General features: G+C 40.2%; 1 protein-coding gene across 1 annotated transcript in view; it reads left to right on the top strand.

Moving 5' to 3' along the window:
• The window catches only part of LOC102004723 (maltase-glucoamylase, intestinal), a gene marked incomplete in the record, with an annotated part of 238,387 nt that extends 218,562 nt beyond the window's left edge, over positions 1-19,825 (top strand). The window contains 17 exon segments of the mRNA XM_013505005.1: positions 1,494-1,622; positions 1,879-1,989; positions 2,292-2,354; positions 6,174-6,308; positions 6,748-6,835; positions 7,650-7,788; positions 8,489-8,622; positions 8,739-8,773; positions 8,866-8,982; positions 9,384-9,532; positions 10,152-10,236; positions 11,466-11,522; positions 14,006-14,130; positions 15,334-15,422; positions 16,690-16,739; positions 17,281-17,451; positions 18,885-19,825. Of these exon segments, the coding sequence (XP_013360459.1) occupies positions 1,494-1,622; positions 1,879-1,989; positions 2,292-2,354; positions 6,174-6,308; positions 6,748-6,835; positions 7,650-7,788; positions 8,489-8,622; positions 8,739-8,773; positions 8,866-8,982; positions 9,384-9,532; positions 10,152-10,236; positions 11,466-11,522; positions 14,006-14,130; positions 15,334-15,422; positions 16,690-16,739; positions 17,281-17,451; positions 18,885-18,962 (1,755 nt within the window).
• Between the last annotated feature and the right edge of the window lie 999 nt (positions 19,826-20,824).

Genomic DNA, 20,824 nt, shown 5'->3' with positions numbered 1-20,824 from the left:
GTTCTTTCTCACATGAGGTCACATGACGCCTCACCCCAGCACTGTAATGCAGATGGGCCCTGTCCCTTCTTACCAAGGTGATGCAAGGCTTTTTCTGCTGTACATGCTTCCTTCTATTCCCCTCACATGACTTCAGAAGATTTGGTCAAAAAGTTCTTGATTCTTGTTGGGAGGAGCTGAAGCTGGAAATTGGTCATATGTGTGAGAGCAAGACAGAGCCAGAGTGCCTAAATAGTCAAGCTACTTTAGTCTTGGGAAAAGCATCCTGCCTGCACAATTTCAGTTATTTGTTGCTAGGCAACCTTGTGTCTTGTAATACTAACTTTGCAAGAGTATAAATAAACCCCTCTGCTGTTGTTGTTCAGTTCTCTTGCTCATCCAGTACAGAGGCCTCCACCTGGCCCAGGTCTTATCTCTTGTCTGTCCTTTCCTTCTTCCAGCCCCCTTTCCTCCCTGGGATACACTGAGAGACCAATTAGTCCCAACAGATTCCATAAGAATAAAATATGACTCAGCAAATGAAATGTGGTGACTGATTCTAGCTGTGCATGAGGCCAGCCTAGATATCTTATCAAAATCCTCCCTTAAAGTAGTATCCTCCCAAAAGTGCTAGGGATGTAGCCCAATGGGAGTGCACTTAGCTGGCATGTGCAAGGCTCTAGGTTTACTCACCAGTGCTGAGAAAAATGTTAACTGTTAGTTTTGCGGTAATCAAGAAGAATGAACCCCAATGCAGTTAGACCATTACTGGTGAGATCTGTCCTCAGTTTGAGTGCTTAGCAGCTGCAAGGCTACATTCTATCTGCTCTGCATATGGGCATTCTGACATGCATTTTAGAGAAAGTATCCATGGAATCAAAATCTACGCCTCAGTGGAGAACAAAAGGGTACAACAGTCAGAAATACTCCATGGAGCACTTTCATACAAAATTAATCACTTACTTTTCTATTGTTCACAATAGTTTCATTAATTGAAAGTTTGTCACACTGTATTTCATCATAATAAGAAATTGTGTCTGATTTCCACCGAGATTGGATGTTCCAAAGTAATAACGAGGTGCTATTTTGTTTTGTGCTAGTTTTCTGTCAATATTGTGCTATGACTGGAGAGTTGCTCACACAGTTTTCTCTGAATATGAACCACTGTGATCCCAATGGCAGACACTTGGGGAAAGTAATGAAAATCATTGTTTATATTTGCAATTTTCAAAATAATTTTCACATTCAGAGTTTTTATTTATCCTCATAACTGCTCTTCCAGATAGATATTATCATTCTATGGCTTACTGATTTATGTTATTTCTATGTTATGACTTAAGATCTGAAAAAATTAGATAAACTTCCTGTAGCACATACTAAACAAATGATAGACCTAAGATTTAAAAGAGCCAGGAAAAACTTTTTAACTTCACCACCAATATTGGACGGTTGCTTCCTTCTGGAAGTGGATTGCACCACCCTCAGCCCCTGGGTTTCCCTGTGTCCTCCCACAGGATGTGCAGTACTCAGACATCGACTACATGGAGCGGCAGCTGGACTTCACTCTCAGCCCCAAGTTTGCTGGGTTGCCAGATCTGATCGATCGCATGAAGGCCGATGGGATGCGGGTCATCCTCATTCTGGTTAGTCCTCATGAGAATGGGATTAGTTTGTTTGGGCACTGGCCGGGCTTTGGTGGAGAACACATTATGCTGCATCTACTTTCCTGTTACAAGAAGAGAAACTGAAACACAACAATTATTGTATATCCTAGGATTCACGGATACAGTACAGTTCAGATGGAAACTAGGGACACCTGTCTCCTAAATGTCCCTTTTTGCTGCCCCCTTGTCCTTCCCTGCCTGTGGTTTTCCCACCTGACTTGTGCTTTGCTTTCAGGACCCAGCCATTTCTGGCAATGAGACGCAGCCCTACCCTGCCTTCACTCGGGGTGTGGCTGATGACGTCTTCATCAAGTATCCCAATGATGGAGGCATTGTGTGGGGAAAGGTATGACCAAGGGGTGATTCCCCCAATTTCCGGCCTGGGGCAGGCGCTAAGATATGGTAGTGTGTTTGTACATATTGTTTCTTGGTCCTTTGCCTTTGGGATCCGAAGCCCATACTTTTCATTTTTCAATTAAGTTTAGTTGATAGAGTTAAGAATTTTGTAGAATCTATTTGACTCCAGATCAGGCATCCAAGACAAGGGAAGTATTACAAACCCTTGGACAGTAGTTTCTGTTTTCTTGGAAAATGCCATATATATGAAATTGCATGGTGCATTGCTATTAAACTTGTGTTTCTCCACAGGTCTGGCCTGATTTCCCTGATATTGTCATTGACCCCTCTCTCGACTGGGACAGTCAAGTGGAGGTAAGAGAGCCATTGTGGATGTTGGCGGAGGGGTTGCCAGGAAGGAGGAGCCACATCCCGATTACTGAAAATCCCCTGCCATGCACTTGGGTGTAGCAAGGGAGAAACACTTAGGAATTATGTCCAGGGTGTTAGTCCGTGTGCTGGTTACGTCACATACAGTAATGTTCCCTTTCCAGTGGCAGTGAAAATAACTTAAATTTTTATCCTTCGCTTTAGGAGGCACAATGTTAATTTCATCCCAAAAGCTGTCAGATTCCAAAGGCCCATGGAATAGTCAGTGGGCACCACCTGTAAGGAGTGCTACTTCCCTCAGAGTTAGTGTCTTTGTTGTTGTTTCTGTGTTCTCTCTTAAGTACAGTTCCCAACCTTTGTCTTTAGTTATTGAATCTTTTTCTCTGTACATCTTTTGTTCTTTTATTCTTCTATACCTTCACGTGTATAAGTCCTGCCCCCTAGTTTGATTGAAACTTGGATTTCTCTACTTTCCTTTTGTTCCTTAAGTTCCAGTCTTTGATAAAATTTCATCTCATCTGGGAACAGATTCTTGATTTTTATGCATCCCAGCAACCCATACAGGTGCACATAAATGTTTTTCAGCTTTATTAAACATTTGTCACCTAAATGAGTGCATAGTTCCTTACTAGTCTAGGAAGCTTCCACCCCATTCTTGCTCAAGATATATGCACAGTGAACAGATGTACCTTTCTTATTCACTTTTCTGATAATATCTGTGAGCAGGGCTGTCTGGGTTATCTATTGTTCTGATAGTACCTGAAAGTAGGGCTTTCTTCCTTCTTGAGAGTAAAAACCTTACTTTGTCTTTTATCTCTTCTTCACCAATGATCATTCTTTCTAGATGAATTGTAGCAGGGCATGTGTAGCCAATGGAACTGTCACAGAGTCACTTTAAATAGAAGAAAAAGCTTTTTTTCAGTCCCCTGACTAGGACCATAGGAACTCAGAATCTGTACTCCATGTGATCAGCAAGGTGATGTATGTTGTACTATCTAGGAACTTTATCAGGAGCAAGAGTTAATAGATATAAATCAGTGTGAATAAAGCATAGCAGTTTTAAATTCTAGTAGTAGCCACTCAAAGCCCAAAGTCAAGAGGCCTTCTGAGAGTTATCATTAGTAGTATTCTATCTGATGGATTAATATATGTAACAGATATACTCCAGTCACTAGGAACAAGACTGGGAGGTATTGAATCCAGTGTTCGTGCATTAGCCAGGGAAGTTAAATGTCAGGAAAAGCAGTGTGTCCTAGAGGGAAACAGGCAGTAGACAGAGGTAGCATTGTGTAGGACCAAAGGTTCTGGCCTGGGACAACTCCCACAGAGGAGGCTATATAGATAGCACTGTAAACGAGTGACACACAAATTGCCTTTGATTGAGTCTCTCATCTGGATCACAACTGGCAGGAGGAGCACTCTCTATGCATAATTATGAGCCCATGCTGGGGATTTGGTTCAATAGAACTGTGTATATACTGTGATTTTTATCTTTTGGTAGTAAATGCAGGAGGAAAAACCAGAAGCTGGCTGGAGTACATTTCACAAATTTGCAAGAGTGTTTCAGATACAGTTCAAGATTTTCTTTTTGCATATTTTGAACAAGTGTCTATCATCTATCTGTCTGGATCTATCTATCTATCTATCTATCTATCTATCTATCTATCTATCTATCTATCACTTATCTATCTATTGTTTAATGAGAATTCAAGGGACAGACATAGGCACCTATCCTCTCCATCTTGTCACACATGAGAACACTTGACTGTTGGTGCTTCAGGCAGCCCACACGGACACCAGTGACCTTCAAACACAGGCTCCTTGACTTTTATATTTTTACACTGGTAGAGGGGCCACTGCATCAGTCATGGGGTGGTCATATGAGACCTACAGTTCCTCAGTCATGAAGTCCAATACTGTCCCTAATCACAAGGTCATTGTGAAATCTGTGGAGCAGTATTGGTTCTCCCAGTGACTTGGAAACTCCATGTGACATTTACAGGGTAGTGACCACGTATGTCCAGGGCTCTGGTTGCAGGGTACTCATCACAAAGATTCTTTTGTTCAAACGATACAATTGTGACTTTGATAAGAAACCCTTCATTTAGAGGTTCACAGAATTTGTTAGGTTGATCATAAGAGATTCTTAGTAGATGGAATAGTTACAACTATTTATATTAGTAATACCAACTATGAGCTTGGTGTGACAATGTCCATGTCTCACATTGCTGGGGGTGGTTCAAAACAACCAAGAACCAAGACCTATGAAAAGCAAATTTCTGCAATGACGTTTGGAGTTTTATTTCAGTCCAGTAATTAATTTTAGTAGCATGCAGTGGGCTTGCATAAGTAGCCCTGTTTAGCCATTCAAGGCTCATGTGTAGGTAAATAATGGCAGGAACAATAAGGCAAGGATTGAGTTCTGAGAGGAGAAGGCAGACCCCATACTTAGGAGAATGGCAGTAGTTTTCATTACATGGATATGAGTTGTCAGAGAATAATAATTGGAGTTAATAAAACATAGTTGGCTTAATTTCCCACTTGTATTGTATTAAAGATACAGTTGTGACTTGGACACAGCCCCTCCACACACACATATGCCATTGTTTCTGACCTTGCCTGAGCTGAAGCTCTCTGTAGTGAAAAGGCCTGTTCTCCTACTTCTATGGTTTCTACTTTTATTTTCTAAGAAGAAACTTCCTAATATCTCTAGTGATGTGGAACCTCGGTCTCTATAAGTCAGATTTATACAGGAGGATCCATTTTTATTTTCTTTGTGTTCCTGTTTTCCCTTCTATCTAGACTCATGGGTTCCTCCTTGGTATTTTTGTTGTGTATCAGAATTACCCCAGGTCAAGTCCTCTTTCTGCTGTTCCTCCTACCGCACCCCTAGTAATATGGTGCTTTTTGACTACTATAGGGGAGTGATTAACATAGAGGAGTCTATTTATAGAGACCTACAGCTACCATCATGTCCTATGATGAACCACATGGCATACAGAAACGTTTGTGAATTTTTGATGCTGCTGGGTGATGTTAACCTATAACTAAACAGAGTACTTATTATTTTTTTGTTCATATTACATCAGGATCTTAGCTATGTACTGTAGGGTGCAAGAAAATTGATCAGAAAAATATAAGATAAGGTTCTTGTTCTCTAAAAGCTTATGGCATAAATACAGAGTGATATCTTGTATCTACCAATTGGTATGATAAGCACATTACTTTTATCATTTGTGGGAACATGAAGAGAGAGGGAGGTTGAAATTTGCTTCTTAGGTCCTCCCTCTTCACATTACACACAGCTGAAATTTTCCTGTGATTCTCAAAACCATAGGAAACACAGAAACAGGCATTGTACTCTAATGTCATGACACGAAATTGCATCCTTTCCTCTCATTCATAGTGGATGTTTCATTCTAGCCTGCTACAGTACATCTCATGTCTACTCTTTCTCCTTGTCATCTTTCTGCTTCTTGCCTTGCCTTTGAGAAGAGTTTAGGAAAAATCAGAACAGAAGTTGAGGCTGAGCATCTAAAGCATCAGAGTATGAGTTGAGGTTGCTGTTGCCATTCATACTGATATGTAGAGGAAAACAGTTTCTGGGTGTTTTCCAGACTCTAGGGTATATGATTTGTGCTTACTCCTCTTCATTGCACTCAAGAACACTATGCTGGCTCTGCTCAGCCTGTCACTATCTCCACCAGGTAGTAAAGTCTTTGCACAAGTTAAGTTCTAAGTAAATGCTTGTTTGCTGTTTATTACATTCATTTGGCAGAAATGAGTTATCTTTTGTTTTTATAGCAATACCGCGCTTATGTGGCCTTCCCAGACTTTTTCCGTAACTCAACTGTCCTGTGGTGGAAGAGGGAAATTAAAGAGCTCTACAGCAACCCACGGAATCCAGAGCAGAGCTTGAAGTTTGACGGCATGTGGATTGTAAGTGTGTGTGTGTGTCTGTGTGTGTACATGTGCATAGATGTGTGTCTATCTTTTGTCTTAGCATGTGAAACACTGTCCTTTACAGGGTAATTGTCATCCAGTAAATACACTTGCCCATTTTTGCATGATACAGCCTTAATGCACCTCAAGCCTTGTACCTCACCTGAAGTTCCTGCTGTAAAACATCGTCAGCCAATACTAGGAAATGTTTACAACTTTGCTTGCCTTGAGGGAATCTGATTTAACCATTTGGCCAGTCATCCTGTACAGCTTAAGTGAAAATTTGAGTAATGCTCTCCAGGATATGAATAGCTTCCCTGAGCAAGCATCTATAGAGATATTAAATGATTTATTCACTGCTTTCTTATCTCAGAATGGGCAGAACATACTTAATTATCTTTGAGTGTAAGCCATACCTATGTTTGATGTGTTGTAGGATATGAATGAACCTGCGAGCTTTGTGAATGGAGCCGTCCCTTCAGGCTGCACAGATGCAACTCTGAATCGTCCTCCCTACATGCCATGTAAGAACTCTGGACCTCCTCCAGCTGTGAATCACTGGATAGAAGTAGGGTGACCTTTGGAAGTGCCCAGCATCTAGAGGATGAGGCTGATTATTCAGAGCATGCCGTAATTGATGCTGTGGTTTATAAGGGCTCATAGACCAAACCACTTTCAACACTTTACCCAGTTGGACAAATGGAAGTTAGTACATTTGTAGTGGCCAATTTCTCTAATTAGGATAGAAAACAGTTAACATGGCAGTGTCTTCAAAGGATTCCTACTGCTATGTTTCTTGGTTTTTCTGGCTTGTATTAATTTACATATAGGAAAATCTTATGCCATGAAAGACCGAAGGAGAAGGTTCTCTGCATCTTGTAGTCCATGAATTTTGATGTTAAACTTGTGTTTATATCTTAGATCTAAAAATTACTTGTTTTCTGAGTTCTGTGACCTACCTTGGGTTTCACAATACTTTCAAGTCTCAACTTCCTAAACTGTTAAGAGGCAGATAACACTATCATGTTCATGGAATTATAAGATTATATGAAATAGTTTACAAGTTCATGGCCTACACTAGAGCCTATATCTGTAGAAGGGGTTTGACAACCCTGTGTTCTACCCTCTTCATTGCACTCAAGCATCTACTTTTTCCATTGGAGTTAATGTTGAAAACCATGATGCTGCCACCACTGGAGCTCATAACCAAACAGTATTTTGCCTCTGGGAAGTGGGAGAAGAACCCATGGGAATTAGTTTATGATCCATAGCTCAGATCCTTAAAGATCAATCAGGAACTAAAAGTAACAAGGCTGTTGTTCACAATCATCCCCTCAGATTTGGAGGCCAGGGACAGGGGCCTAAGCAGCAAGACCCTGTGCATGGAGAGTGAGCAGATCCTTCCAGATGGCTCCAGAGTACGTCACTACGATGTGCACAGCCTGTATGGATGGTCCCAGACCAGGCCCACCTATGAGTGAGTTGTTCTTTCCCTTCCCTAGTTGACAAGACCTATGTATACGTCTAGTGAGGGACATAGGTTCTTACTTTGCTTTTATTCATTATTCTAAGCATCAAGAAAATTTATTTAGAATTATTTACAATTCTGACTTGTTAAGGACATGCTCCTTGAGCATGGAGCCAGACCCTATGACTATAATTGGGAGGACATGCTTAATTGAGGAGTAATCCCATCAGTGAGAAACTAATAGTCCCAATGGGGATCTCTCTCCTTTTTTCCAAAAATGAATCATCTTTGTTGGATTTCTCTTCCCCTTTCCTGGTAGATGTTTCGGTTCTACTGTTGAATTGGCAAACATTCACTGTGAGTTGAAAGAGTAAAAATTATTCTAAGCAAACTCTTAAGAAGTAATTTATAGTATTCAGCAGCAAATATAGGAAACCAAATGGTAAATAAATAGCAAGGTGCTTGTCTACTATTTTGAGACAGTTCAGGGTTTTTTATATGATGAATTTCTTTGTAAAACACTATGAAAGACACCACTGCTCTTATTATCTGTATTAGTGAGCCCGATGTCTCTGTGGCTCAGTTATCTATATTCCCCCAGTCATGCAGCCATCAGCATGCCCTAACCAAGGGATCTGGAGGTTGAATCTCTATGACCTTCATTCCTCTGCTCTGGCCTCATTTCACTTCCTTATTCTCCTCCAACCAGAGCTGTGCAGGAGGTGACAGGACAGCGAGGAATCGTCATCACCCGCTCCACATTCCCCTCTTCTGGCCGCTGGGCAGGACACTGGCTGGGGGACAACACGGCCGCGTGGGACCAGCTGAGGAAATCTATCATTGGTACCTGGGCCTGTTTCCAGGGCTTGGTGACAGGGAGGGAGGCGACATCCTTGGTGAGGGAGGAGGAGCAGGCAGGTCCTGATGCCTGCCTGACACAGATGTGGTTCTCATTGCAGGCATGATGGAGTTCAGCCTCTTTGGCATATCCTATGTAAGTGGCCTTCAGATTCCTCGTGATTGCCTACAAGATGGTGGCACTTTTCAGAAATGACCAAAGGCCTGTTATGTTTTGTCTTGTTTCAGACAGGGGCAGATATCTGTGGGTTCTTTCAAGATGCTGAGTATGAGATGTGTGCTCGCTGGATGCAGCTGGGGGCCTTTTACCCGTTCTCCAGGAACCACAACACCATTGGCACCAGGGTAGGACCTCAGTGCTGCCCATTTTTTGTTTGTTTTTTGCTTTTCTTTTTCTCACTTAAAGTATGCAAGTGTTTGTGAGCTAAGTTGATGCCAAGTGTTTACCTAGGGAAGTCTTGAAAACAGTTAAACCCTCCTTTCAATGAACCACATTCTTCAGTATTGTTTAGGTGATTTTTTTGTTCAGAAAGAGCCTTCCTAATGCATCCCAAGAAGAATGTCTGATGGGAAAATTTTATTTTCTTTCTGGGAGAGGGTCTATGTCAATTTCCAGTTTAGTAAGAAAATTCTTGGAATCTCAACTCTACTTTAGTTTAACTGTGTGTGAGGCACTTGGAAAAACATTCTCTGAACTTCCCCAGTTCCTCTTGCATGAACTCTGAAGACTTCCTTTCCTCCTTTAGAGACAAGACCCTGTGTCCTGGGACGCTGCCTTCGTGAATATTTCCAAAAATGTGCTGGAGACCAGATACACCCTGCTGCCGTACCTCTATACCTTGATGTACAAGGCTCACGTGGAGGGCATCACTGTTGTGAGGCCTCTTCTCTATGAGTGAGTGTCCAGATGGGACCCTGTTCTCTAATGGATAAGTTATTTATTTTTTTTCTGCAGTGAATGCAGACCATTCCTTCAAACTGAAGAAATGGTTTTTTTTAAATCAGAAGCTCTTTCTAGACAGAAACTGTAGTTTACTACTTCTCTCAGTACAGTATTCCACATGCTTTAAGTCATTGATGAAAAGCTATTTATTGAATAAAAAAGTTAGTTTTAAAATACAGCACAGATAGCATAACTTTTTTGCATTTGGCTATGCAGTTTTCCCTATCTTTTATAACAGTTTCAATAACGTATTACCTCAAGTGAGTATGAGTTCTTGTTACTTCAAAATGCATACCAAGACAGGCTTTGTGTGATGAATTGTGTATTGCACTGGAAATGTGTCATGTTTTATAGAGGCGTTTTATAGCAGAGGATGTAACTAAATCAGCTTTCAACGTAGAGGAACTTGACCTGTTGAGACTAGGGGCTGGGTGTTCCTGATGAAGCATAGGAAAGAGGATGGCAGAGTATGCAACCTGATTTCTGACTGGATCTGAACATGGAGAATTTCTTTAGGGCTTTGGGCTGGGTCCTCCTCTCGGTCTGATTGTGTCACTTTTTTCCCTTCCAGATTTGTATCAGACCGGGTGACCTGGGATATAGACAGACAGTTCCTTCTGGGCCCTGCTTTGCTGGTCAGCCCTGTCTTGGATCCTGTGAGTGTGGATGCCTGGCTTACTTATTTTCCTCTTTGCTGAGACACAGTAGCAATGCCCACAACTTAAAGGCAGACGGGCTTATTTTGACTTGTAATTTCAGAGGTCTCAATCCATGCATGATCATGGATTGTCTGGCTTCAAGGTATAAATGGCTTAAAGGGCCTGATGCAATAAAGCTGCTCTGATCATCCAGGCCAGGAAGTGGGGAGTGAAGGGAGGAGTCAGGGAAGGAATTACACCCTTCCAGGTCACAATCTCAGTGACCCACCTTTTAAAAGCAGCACATTTAGCTAAAGATTCATCAATGGATTAACCCACTAATGAGCACAGCACACCCATGATCCAGTCACCTTCCAAAAGCCCACATGTGAACAGATGAACTTTGGGAGGACATTCTAAATCTAAACTATCACAATGCTTCTGCTGGGTGGTGGGTCCCAGTGGTGAGGGTGGGTCAACCGCATTAGAAGAGAAAGCAAGCCTGGTACATGGGGTTGTATCCTGAGAGACAATTTCTTATTCCACCTTTGTCTTTCCATCTTCTTCTGAGCAGAAGTCCACTGCTAAGGTGTTCTGGCCCCACCTCCATGTTAAGAGTCAGCCTAATTGTTATGGTTCAAAGCACCATCAAGAACAAAACAACTTTATCATATATTTGAGAATATATCATTAGTACATTAACTAAAATAAGGAATACAGGCCTATAGTGTAAACAGTTCATTAAAATCCTGTCACTCTTAATGCAGAACCTTCCAGGTTCTGCTGCTTACAGCAGCCTGGCTATCCTGTTGCTATTGGCAAGCCCTGCCTCCTTTCCATAAGGTGTTCCAGACAGCAACAGCTATTTCTTTACTTCCTTGGTGGATGACTTGGCGTGTGATTATAACACCAGTTCATGATACTCCCTTCAGATATTACTGTATCTACATGATCTTCTGCTCCAAACCCAAGAGCAAGTGTCTCTCTAGAGGTGGAAGGGGTTTAGTTCATAGGCAGATGGTGATTTTTTTTACACATGATATCCTGGGTTGTTTTGGGTAAGAAAATTTCCTTTGTGAAAAGGGGGAAAGAAAGCAAGGCTTTCTAGGCATTGCTAATCTCCAAAGAGCTGAGGCAAGTGGGTATGAGGTCACCAGCATTGTTGTAACACCTTTTTTTGCAAGCCTGTTACAGTGTCCTAGAGCACAATGGCTATCGCCCTTCACCTTGTTTGTGATTAATTTCAGAATGCCAGAAATGTCAACGCATATTTCCCTGAAGCCCGCTGGTATGATTACTACACAGTAAGTTTCCTAAATATTTCTACAATCTTGGAAAATGGTAAAGAACAAACTCCTTAGATATGACAGTCTTCAGGCCAAATGCTGGCTTTGGAAGCCACCTGCGATAGGGTCTTTAATAGTCACTTTAAATGTAGTCTGAGTTTTCACATCTGCAAGTTAAGTCAGATCACCCCTTCACAGAACTATTGTAAGATAAGCATAAAACCTCTCATTCAGGGGCTGGATTTGTGTGGATTGACTTGTGAGTTTATATCATTCTTTATACTATCACCATACACAATGGTGTATAAGACAGACACTTGTGAACTTTTGAAATTGTGCTATAAACTATAATTTTTGCTTATATCTTTTCTTCCTGTAAGTTCCTTTTTATTAAATATCTACTGCTGTTGCGTAGATGCTCAAAGAAGAGTTGTTCCATATAGTGACAATGGCATTGTGAAAATGCACTCAGAGGTATGGGTCTGACATTTGCAAGTCTAAGCATCACACATGCTTTTACATATGAAGCTTACAGCAGCCAAGAGAAGAATCCAAGCCTGTGTCTGCCCCTCTCATCCAAGTGGGGTGGAGTTGCTCCTTTTTTCTATCCCATGAAGTCCTGAATCTCTCCAGTCAGACTTTCTTTATTGCTGTGCTGAATCAGTTTTTTTTTGTTTTTTTTTTTTTTCAGACAGGGTCTCATTATGTAGTACAAGCTTACCTTGAACTCACTTATGTAGCCCAGGCTGGCCTTGAACTCATGGCAATTCTCCTCCTGCCTTACGCTCCAAAGTGCTGGGATTACGGGCGTGCACCACCATACCTGATGTACATCTATCTTTAAGATGATACCATGTTAGGATTTTCTATGTGCTTTCCTGCCAAGGTTTTCTGGGGAGAGAAAACATCTTCCATGTGACCCTAGCTACGGTGATTCTGCATCTTAATTCTCTTGTTCACACACAGTCACTCCTTTTGAATTTGAAGCTCTGTTGTGCAGGGATAACTAGGATTAAGCTAGCGAATCATCTAGCACACATAGTTTATGGAGGTACTGCATCACAAGGCTGACCTGAATTGCAAGACCTTGAGAGTGAGGGCTTCATTTATTTTAAAACCTTGGCATCTTGCTAGACTTAGTCTAGCTTCCATTTGCCCAGGTGCAAACCATTTTCTGGAGTTCCAAGCACTGGCAGAGGAAACATTGCCTTATGGACTTCATAGTGCAATGAGGAACTAATACTTGCTTGCCACACATGCTAATTAGATATGTAAATAATTATATATACCACATGAAATAAAGTAAAGTACCAGGCTAACAAAGGAAAGCTTCCTGGAATGGCCAGTGTCACACAGGTTTTTAAATAGAAGATAGAAGACCTGGTAAAAGAAATCATGTGGAAGGACAGACGTTGATGGGGAAGCCACCTAGAGAAAACAAAATTTTGTTATTTAATTAAAATGAAGACTACATGATTGAAATTAATTAAGAAGTGTTTCCTGTAGTAATCCTTAAAAGTTATTGATATTTGTGCTGTAGTAGAGATTGGTAAACAATGACTCACAGACCAATCAGGGTGTCGCCTGTTTTTGTAAATAAAGTTTTATTAGGACACACTCACATATTCATTTAGTTGTTGTTAATAATAACTGTGCCTTAATTCTAAAATAAGCTTTCAAATGTTTTCCTACAAGGGAACATTTGGCAATGTGTGGAGACATTTTAGGTAGTTATGATGTGGTAGAGGAGGGGTGGCTAGTGGCATTTATTAGGTAGACACTGAAGATGTTGGCAAACAACAAAAAAGCACAGGGCAGACACACAACGAGAATTAGTCAGTTCTAAACATCAAACAGATCCAACACTGACAAGCTCAGCTGTAGTTGATAATATGTATAAGAATTCTCCTTTAGGATTTGAGGTTTATACCTCAGATGACAGAGCACTTCTTGCATACTACATGGGATAAAGATTGTCAAAGATGAAGCAAGATAAATACATCAAACATAAAAGCATATATATAACTTAAAGATATGTAAAGTAAGCAAACACATTTGTTTTCTGTGTTAAGTTGATGGCAGTGAGTGGAGATGGAGATTTAGTTAACCTTGGTAAAAGAGAAGGTCTAAGAATGCCGTCGTGGAGAGTTCTCCAGGTGCCAACAAAAAGGGAATAAAGAGATTGTACAACCTCTGCTAGCACTGCCCTGTGACATAGAAACAGGCTGTGCAGTGAAGGTGGGCTGTGATCCATCCTAGCACTTTATATGCTTTGTGCTGTAGAACTTCCCCAAAGGCAAGGGACCCTCACAATACATTACAGAAGCAAAGCCAGATGTCACATAGCGGTGGGATGAATGCAGAAAGTTTCCTAACAGGCATGTGCTGAGTGGTGGTGAACCGGCAGCAAGTTCAGAGAGGTAGACGAGATGTCTGCCAGATGCACTGATGAGGTAGGTGTGTGTCCTGCCCCTCATCCTCTCTTTTCCTTCTGCTCACAGGGTGTGGACATTAATGCAAGGGAACAGTGGAAGGACTTGCCAGCCCCTCTTGAACACATTAATCTTCATGTGCGTGGAGGCTACATCCTGCCCTGGCAGCAGCCTGCACGGAACACTCACTTAAGGTGAATGATGGACCTGGGCCCTGCTTTGCATGCTGGTTGACTCAGTAATTTGTAATGAATGCCACCAAAGCTTCAAGCATCGCTCTTGAGGCAAAAAGCAATTTTCTAAACTCTTCTTTTATATTTATTTGCTTTGTTTTCACACTCTGCACTCTTTGAGGAATTATTCACAATGTTTATATCTAAGTGGGTGGGAATATAGGTCTAATAAGTGACATTTGAAACAGAAGTCAAAATAGGAGCAATTATAATTCATGCTAGTTTTAGAAGTTTGCATCTTATCTGACTCTTTCCTATGAAAGCACTTGCTGAATAGTTATTTAAGCTATATAACAATTGATACTGAGATTGAGATTCCTTTTGTAAAATACTTCACCTAGGTCTATATAATAACTGGCAACAACTAACATCAGGTGAGTGCTTTCTCTGTATCTTGAACTGTACCAAAATGAGGAGATCTATTTGGAGATACTCTGTTTTTTAATAAAAGAAAAAGTCCTTTGAGATATATAGTGTTATCTCCATTTTACAGATGAGCAAAGAGAAGCTTTAAGATGCAAAGTGATTAACTCAGAGTCACAAAGCTAGTAAGAAGATGAACAGAGACTAAATTGAATGTATGTTTAATATCACTGATAAAGTGCATAAACTCTTGCTCATTTAATTCCAGGGAAATTGAAGACTTAAGATATTTCTAAGCAGATTTTACTATAGTGTTTTGGGAAATGGGTCATGAGAAAAGGATTATTGCATCTGAATTTTTCTTACTAGGAGGAAGGAAGGAACTCAATTATTTTGCTCTTAGTTTCTTTAAAAACTTTATACGATGAGTTTGATTCCTGGTACCAAAAAATCAAACAAACAAACAAACAAACAAAAACTTTACAGGTATTCCCTTTTGATTCATTTAGAAGTTCATTTGTTCATGAGGTGGAGCCATCCGGGTACATGGAGACTGAACCAGACCGAGTTCCCTTGTCTGTCGAATCTTAGCATTCCATTTTTAAAGTTTCATTTCTTTAGAGCACATGTTTGCAGGGCGTAAAGATTATGTTCCTCGTGGGAAGTTAATGCATGTACACAACACGTCATATCTTCACGCCCTTCCTTAACACTTCATTTTGCTCCTTTGCTTTAATGAATATTCTTGGCTTGTGACTGTGGCTTGAGTGTAGCTAATGCCTCTCTCCCACCTCATGGCAGCCGTCAGAAATTCATGGGCTTCAAGGTGGCCTTAGATGATGCGGGAACTGCTGAAGGATGGCTTTTCTGGGATGATGGGCAGAGCATTGGTGAGTAGGAACTGCCTGGCATTCCTGCCTGTGTCAGTGACTTGGTGTCTGGATATCTTATGTGCTCGTATTTTCCCTTTCCATGTTAAAACATATTTGAATTTTAAAGTGCAGTCATGTGCTACTTCAAGTGTATAATCCATACTATATATGATTATTATGATTTAGGTAAATGAGTTTTAGCACTGAATCTCTCACCAGTACTTGAGTGTCCTAATTCATTTTGCCAGACTTCAGTTAATTTGTGGCCAGATAAATTTTATATGGCTGGTGATCAAAGGTACATTTCCTAATTACATGGTTTACTGTCCCAGCAAGACAATGTCTCTTATCAGTTGTGCTATTTATGGGGAATTTTTCATTAGAAGTTTACAGGAATTAATAACTTCTTAGGGGAATGACTCAAGGATCATTAGCTATTTTTAGACCAGTGCTGTCCAGTAGGACTCTCTGCAGTGGTAGAAATGTTCTATATCTTGTGCTGTTCAATGTAGTATTAAGCGTATATGGCTATCAAGCACTTGAATGTGACAAGTGCATCTGAGCAGCTAAATTTTAATTTTAATTAATTTAAAATTATGTAGCTACAGTTTTCTGGTGGCTTTTGTCTTGGATGGCTCAGTTCTAGAAGATAGACTCTGGGGGCTAACAGAGTGACACGTGAATGAGGAAGAGACCAGCACATGGGGAAGGGTGAGAGTCATGTGGGAGGGAGGAGGATGGGGGTACCCACAACATAGCTCCTTCATACTCCCCTGGGGAATTGCCACACATTAAGGGTAAGGAACAAAGAGAGCTAGTCTAAAGCCCCTGGTGACCGCATTTAAAAACTGCCTAATAAATCTCAAGATAAACCCACTGAGACCCCATCTCGGTATTTATGAACGTGTAAGTGTCTGCGTGTATACACACATACACATCTAACAAAAAGAATCTGGAATTCAGAAGCAACTAGAAAGATGTTGGGTGGGGCCAATCTCAAGGAAGAGAAGTGATTTACCAGTGAGTTTAGGAATCATTATCGAAATTACTGTGTCAGAAACATGCATCTATTCACTTATTTCAAACGTTTTATGTTAGCTGTGGTTGGGTGCAGAGTCTGACAGACTTCATAAAGAAGATTTAGGTTATGAAATGGAACTATGCAAAGAAGAAAGATAAAAAATAATCAGATAAAAATAATCCCTCTCTCTCAATGAAGGCTAGTAGGTAATTAGAATTCTCTCCTGGGGGTCGAGGGTGTATTTACCTTGTTGTTTGTTTGCAGATTCCTATGAAAAAGGACTCTATTATTTGGCCAGATTTTCTGTCATCCAGGTGAGTGTGACTGATAAAGAAAGGGGTGCAGAGGTATATTGACTTATAGATGCTTGTTGTCATATGGGAACAAAATACCATCAAAGATTCCCACCCTGCTCATGGTGCTAATTCACATCCTTCCCTTCCTCCAGATTTCAGATGGAGACTTTGTCTGGGTCCCAGGAAAGCTATGGTGGCTGAACCTATGCAGGTCTTGTCAGTAACTTATCTCAGTTCACCATTTCACAGATGGGTAGATTGTGTCTATATCAGCCAGCCCTGTTCCTGTCTTGCCTTGGATAGGTCTGAATGTTTTGTGACTCCCCCACATGTGGAATATTAGTGGAGGCTCTGTCTTGTGTAGAGTTCAGAGCAATGCCAGAGAACCTGCAGGTGCCAATGCAGAGTAGATGCTACTTGATGACAGAAGCTAGGATGCTGAAATCATGGTTTCACTATCTAAGGACACAACTCACTTCAGCATCCACATTTGTGCCTAAAAAGATATTGGGAATAATTGAACTCATTTTGTTATTTTTCTTTGTTTTCAATTTGACAGAATACAATGCAAAGCCATGTAATTTTAAACAATTACATCATGGATACAAACCCTTTGATACTGGGCTACATTGAAATCTGGGGAGTGGGCAGTGCCTCTATTAGCAGCGTGACCATCTCTGTGAGGGACACGGAAACAACACTCCCTGTCAACTACAACCCTACAACACAGGTTTGTGTCCAGTGAAAGACGAGTGTTGGTCCCCACCTGACATGCTATGTGCAAGGCCTATTTCCTTTCCAAGTGACATCCTCTCCTGTAAAACCCTCCAGAAATCTCTACTTTCACTCAACTGTGGACAGTATAGAGATGAAGGGAATATTGATGATTTATCCATATTTGGAGTTGAAAGTCTGGATTCTTATTTTCCACAATTGGTCTTCTTGTCTGTAAACTTACATGAAGCTTTGTGTATTTATTCTCTTATCTTAGAGACCATCTTTCAGGATAATTTGAACTATCATCTTTCAAGTATGACACACCATCAGCTAGAAATGCTTACTATGTGAAAGAATGACAAAATTATGAGATAATATTTTCCTATAACCTAAGTTCTTAAAAAATACCTTAATAGTTTGTAATAAATATTTTTCTTATTTAGATTTGTGTTATAATATCTTTATTATTTTATAATCAGTGCTTTATTATTTAAAAGAAAAAATATGTGATACAAATTGGTTAAATATTTCTGCTACAGAGGGTGTGGATCATTCCACATTTTTGTTTTTGTTTTTTTGAGAATCTCACTCAAAAAAATCACGGGGTCTCACTATGTTGTTCAGGCTGGCCTTGAACTCACTATAGTCCAGGCTGGCCTCAAACCCGTAGTGATCCTCCTGCGTCAGCCTTGCAAGTTCTGAGATTACAGGGATATGCCACCATGCCCAGGTCCTAAAATAATCCACTTATAATGCTAATAATAGCAATGAAGTTTACACCTCACCGACAATGACAATTACATCATTAGTATTGCTCACAGTAATTCTAATTGCTGTTGGTTACAAGACACATTCTAATTTTATAAATGTTAAATATGAGATAAATTTGTACTTTGGTATTAACAAATAGTTTGATGCTGACACCTAGTATTCTGATGGTAAATGGAACCTTTCTTTCTTGTGGATTTACTTCATACTATTTTTTTAACATAATATTTTCCGATTTCTAGATCTGAAACGAAAGTTGCTTTTAGTTTTGCAGTTTTGTTTCCTTATACTGTGGGTTTCTTGGCACCTGAGGTCTCCAACTTCACTGGGAGTTCTTAGAGGACTTTGCCCAATTCTGTTGTGAGCCAGCTCTTGGATTGATCTATGATCTAACACATGCACACACAGTGAGACCTTCTGGGAATTGTTTGCCTAGGAAAAAGCAGAAATATTAAATTCTTCCAGGGTTCTATTCGGGAATAGGAAAACAGAAAATAATAGGAGCACTCCAAGGAAAATTAGCACTTGAGAAGTGTGCAAAGAAGGCAACCTCTCTGATTTGTCTGCGCAGTCATTGTCTTCAGTGGTTGTGTATTATAGTTGTGAGGACTTGATTTATATGTGGTCAGGAAAGTTCACATAGCAAATGCCCAATACTTTTTCATTGTTTCTCAACAGGTGTTAAGTGTTGATGTGACCAGCAGAAGCATCAGCCTGCAAGATTTCATTTCATTGACATGGAGAAGCTCTCTGTAAATTTTTAGGGCAAGATCCTAACTATAATGATAATTGTATCATTCACTGTATGGATAAAACATTTTACTGATTTTGTTGTATATTTTGTCTGTGAACCCTAATGATTAAATATTTGCTGTGAGGGATAGGCAGTAGGATTATATGAAAAAAATCTATGGTTAATGTTCATGAGTAATTAGTATAGTACAGATTATTCATTAGATGACATTTACTGGAGATGAGCTGTGCCTAGGATGAAGTATGTGTGTGTATCCGTGTTTATGTGTGTGTGATCATGCAGTGGGACCCTTCACTTGCTAAAGGCAGAACAGAAGGCTTACCATGATAGCTCCTGGTCTTGGATCTAGCCAGTGCCTCAAGAAAGAATCCAGAAAGAACAACTGCTCATTGATTGTAGGGAGGAGGAAACAACATCTAGAGCATGATATAAGGAGAAGAAAAGGCAGCTGAAGGAAAGGTGAGCAGGGAAGATCTGAGGTAACAGAAGATGATGACAGCCGTGATCACAAATCATCAGGAGCAGTGGCCCCATGGAGAAGAGGAAAGAAGTCACCTCATTTGAAAGGGAGAAGAGGAGCTTAAGGAAGTCATTAGCACGAGAGAACAGGATGAGACTTTTTTTTTCCTTTTAGTGAAGATTCGAATGTATTTTTTTTTTTTTTTTATTTTAAAAGTAAAAGGAGGAAAACATGAAGCAGGCAAAGCTGAAGAAAAGGAGTTTGGATGTAAAAATAATTTATTTTCAGAGATGTGCTTTGGAATATATAAATCTTATTTCTCTACCCTGCCTAGTGTATATAACCACATTTCACACAAACAAGTGCAGTTTATACCAGAAAAAAAATAAATAAATTTGCAAGAAATTTTGAATGTTGTGATCTTCTGTCTGTGGGTAATTTCACTTCAGGTTAAGGCCTCTTCTTGGTCAGCAAGTGCTTGCAAATTGGTCATTCTGTTCTCTTCAGCATCAGAGCTCCTGCTTTCTGTGACTAGTTTTTCACATGTTTTACGTTTGTGGAAGGATGTACTTGGATCTTATGGTATTTGGCTGAATATTAGCTCTGGCAAAAAATGAGCTGCAACACTGTTGTTTAAAACACGAGGTGGTTAAAATTTGAGGTAAAGAAATTATATAATAATGTTCCACAGGGATATTTACTTTTATTTAGTGTTACTTGAAAAATGAATACATTTGAAAGGAATGTCTACTCCATGTCTTTTCTTATCCAGCAGGCCATTCTGCCTGGACCTTCAACTGAAACTGTAAGCAGTTGCTGTGTTGCACTCCTACACTGTCAACTTAGCTTATGTTTTAGTTATCAAAATAAGAGGCCTTTGCATTTAATTATCAAAATAAGAGGTCTGGGCTAACTATGAAACCGGAGAGACATGGAAAAGAGCCCTGGGAATCATTTTAAAGAAAAGATGGGGAACTTGTCAATCTCTTCTAACCAGCTCAGAAAGAGTACAAAGATAAATGTGTTATTTGCCTCATATTTTAGACATTTTCTCTGTTACCAACAGGGGTGTATAGGTATAAATTGGCTCTGGTTGTCTGAAGTGCTCAAGTACAAGTTTCCTGTCTAGACAATCCTGAGGGTCAGGACCTTGAGTAAGAAATGTGGTGGTGGGGACTTTTGTAGTGTCAGGGACCCTGTTGATGGCCTGGTGACATCTGTGGAATCCCTTCTCAGAACAAGGTTTTAAAATGGACAAAGTAAAATTGACTATTCCAATAGACATTTATTATATTAAAATTTACTTATTCAAATTTTAAAAGTTTGACGGTAATATGTAAGGGATATTTTAAAAATATAAATAGCCCCCGTGCCTTGCGCCCAGGCAGCGAGTTCTCCGGGAGC

This window comes from Chinchilla lanigera, unplaced genomic scaffold, assembly GCF_000276665.1.
Source record: "Chinchilla lanigera isolate Chin_1 unplaced genomic scaffold, ChiLan1.0 scaffold00093, whole genome shotgun sequence".
NCBI lineage: Eukaryota > Metazoa > Chordata > Mammalia > Rodentia > Chinchillidae > Chinchilla > Chinchilla lanigera.
The sequence above is the reverse complement of the archived record's forward strand: the minus strand, read 5'-3'. Positions and strand labels throughout refer to the sequence as shown.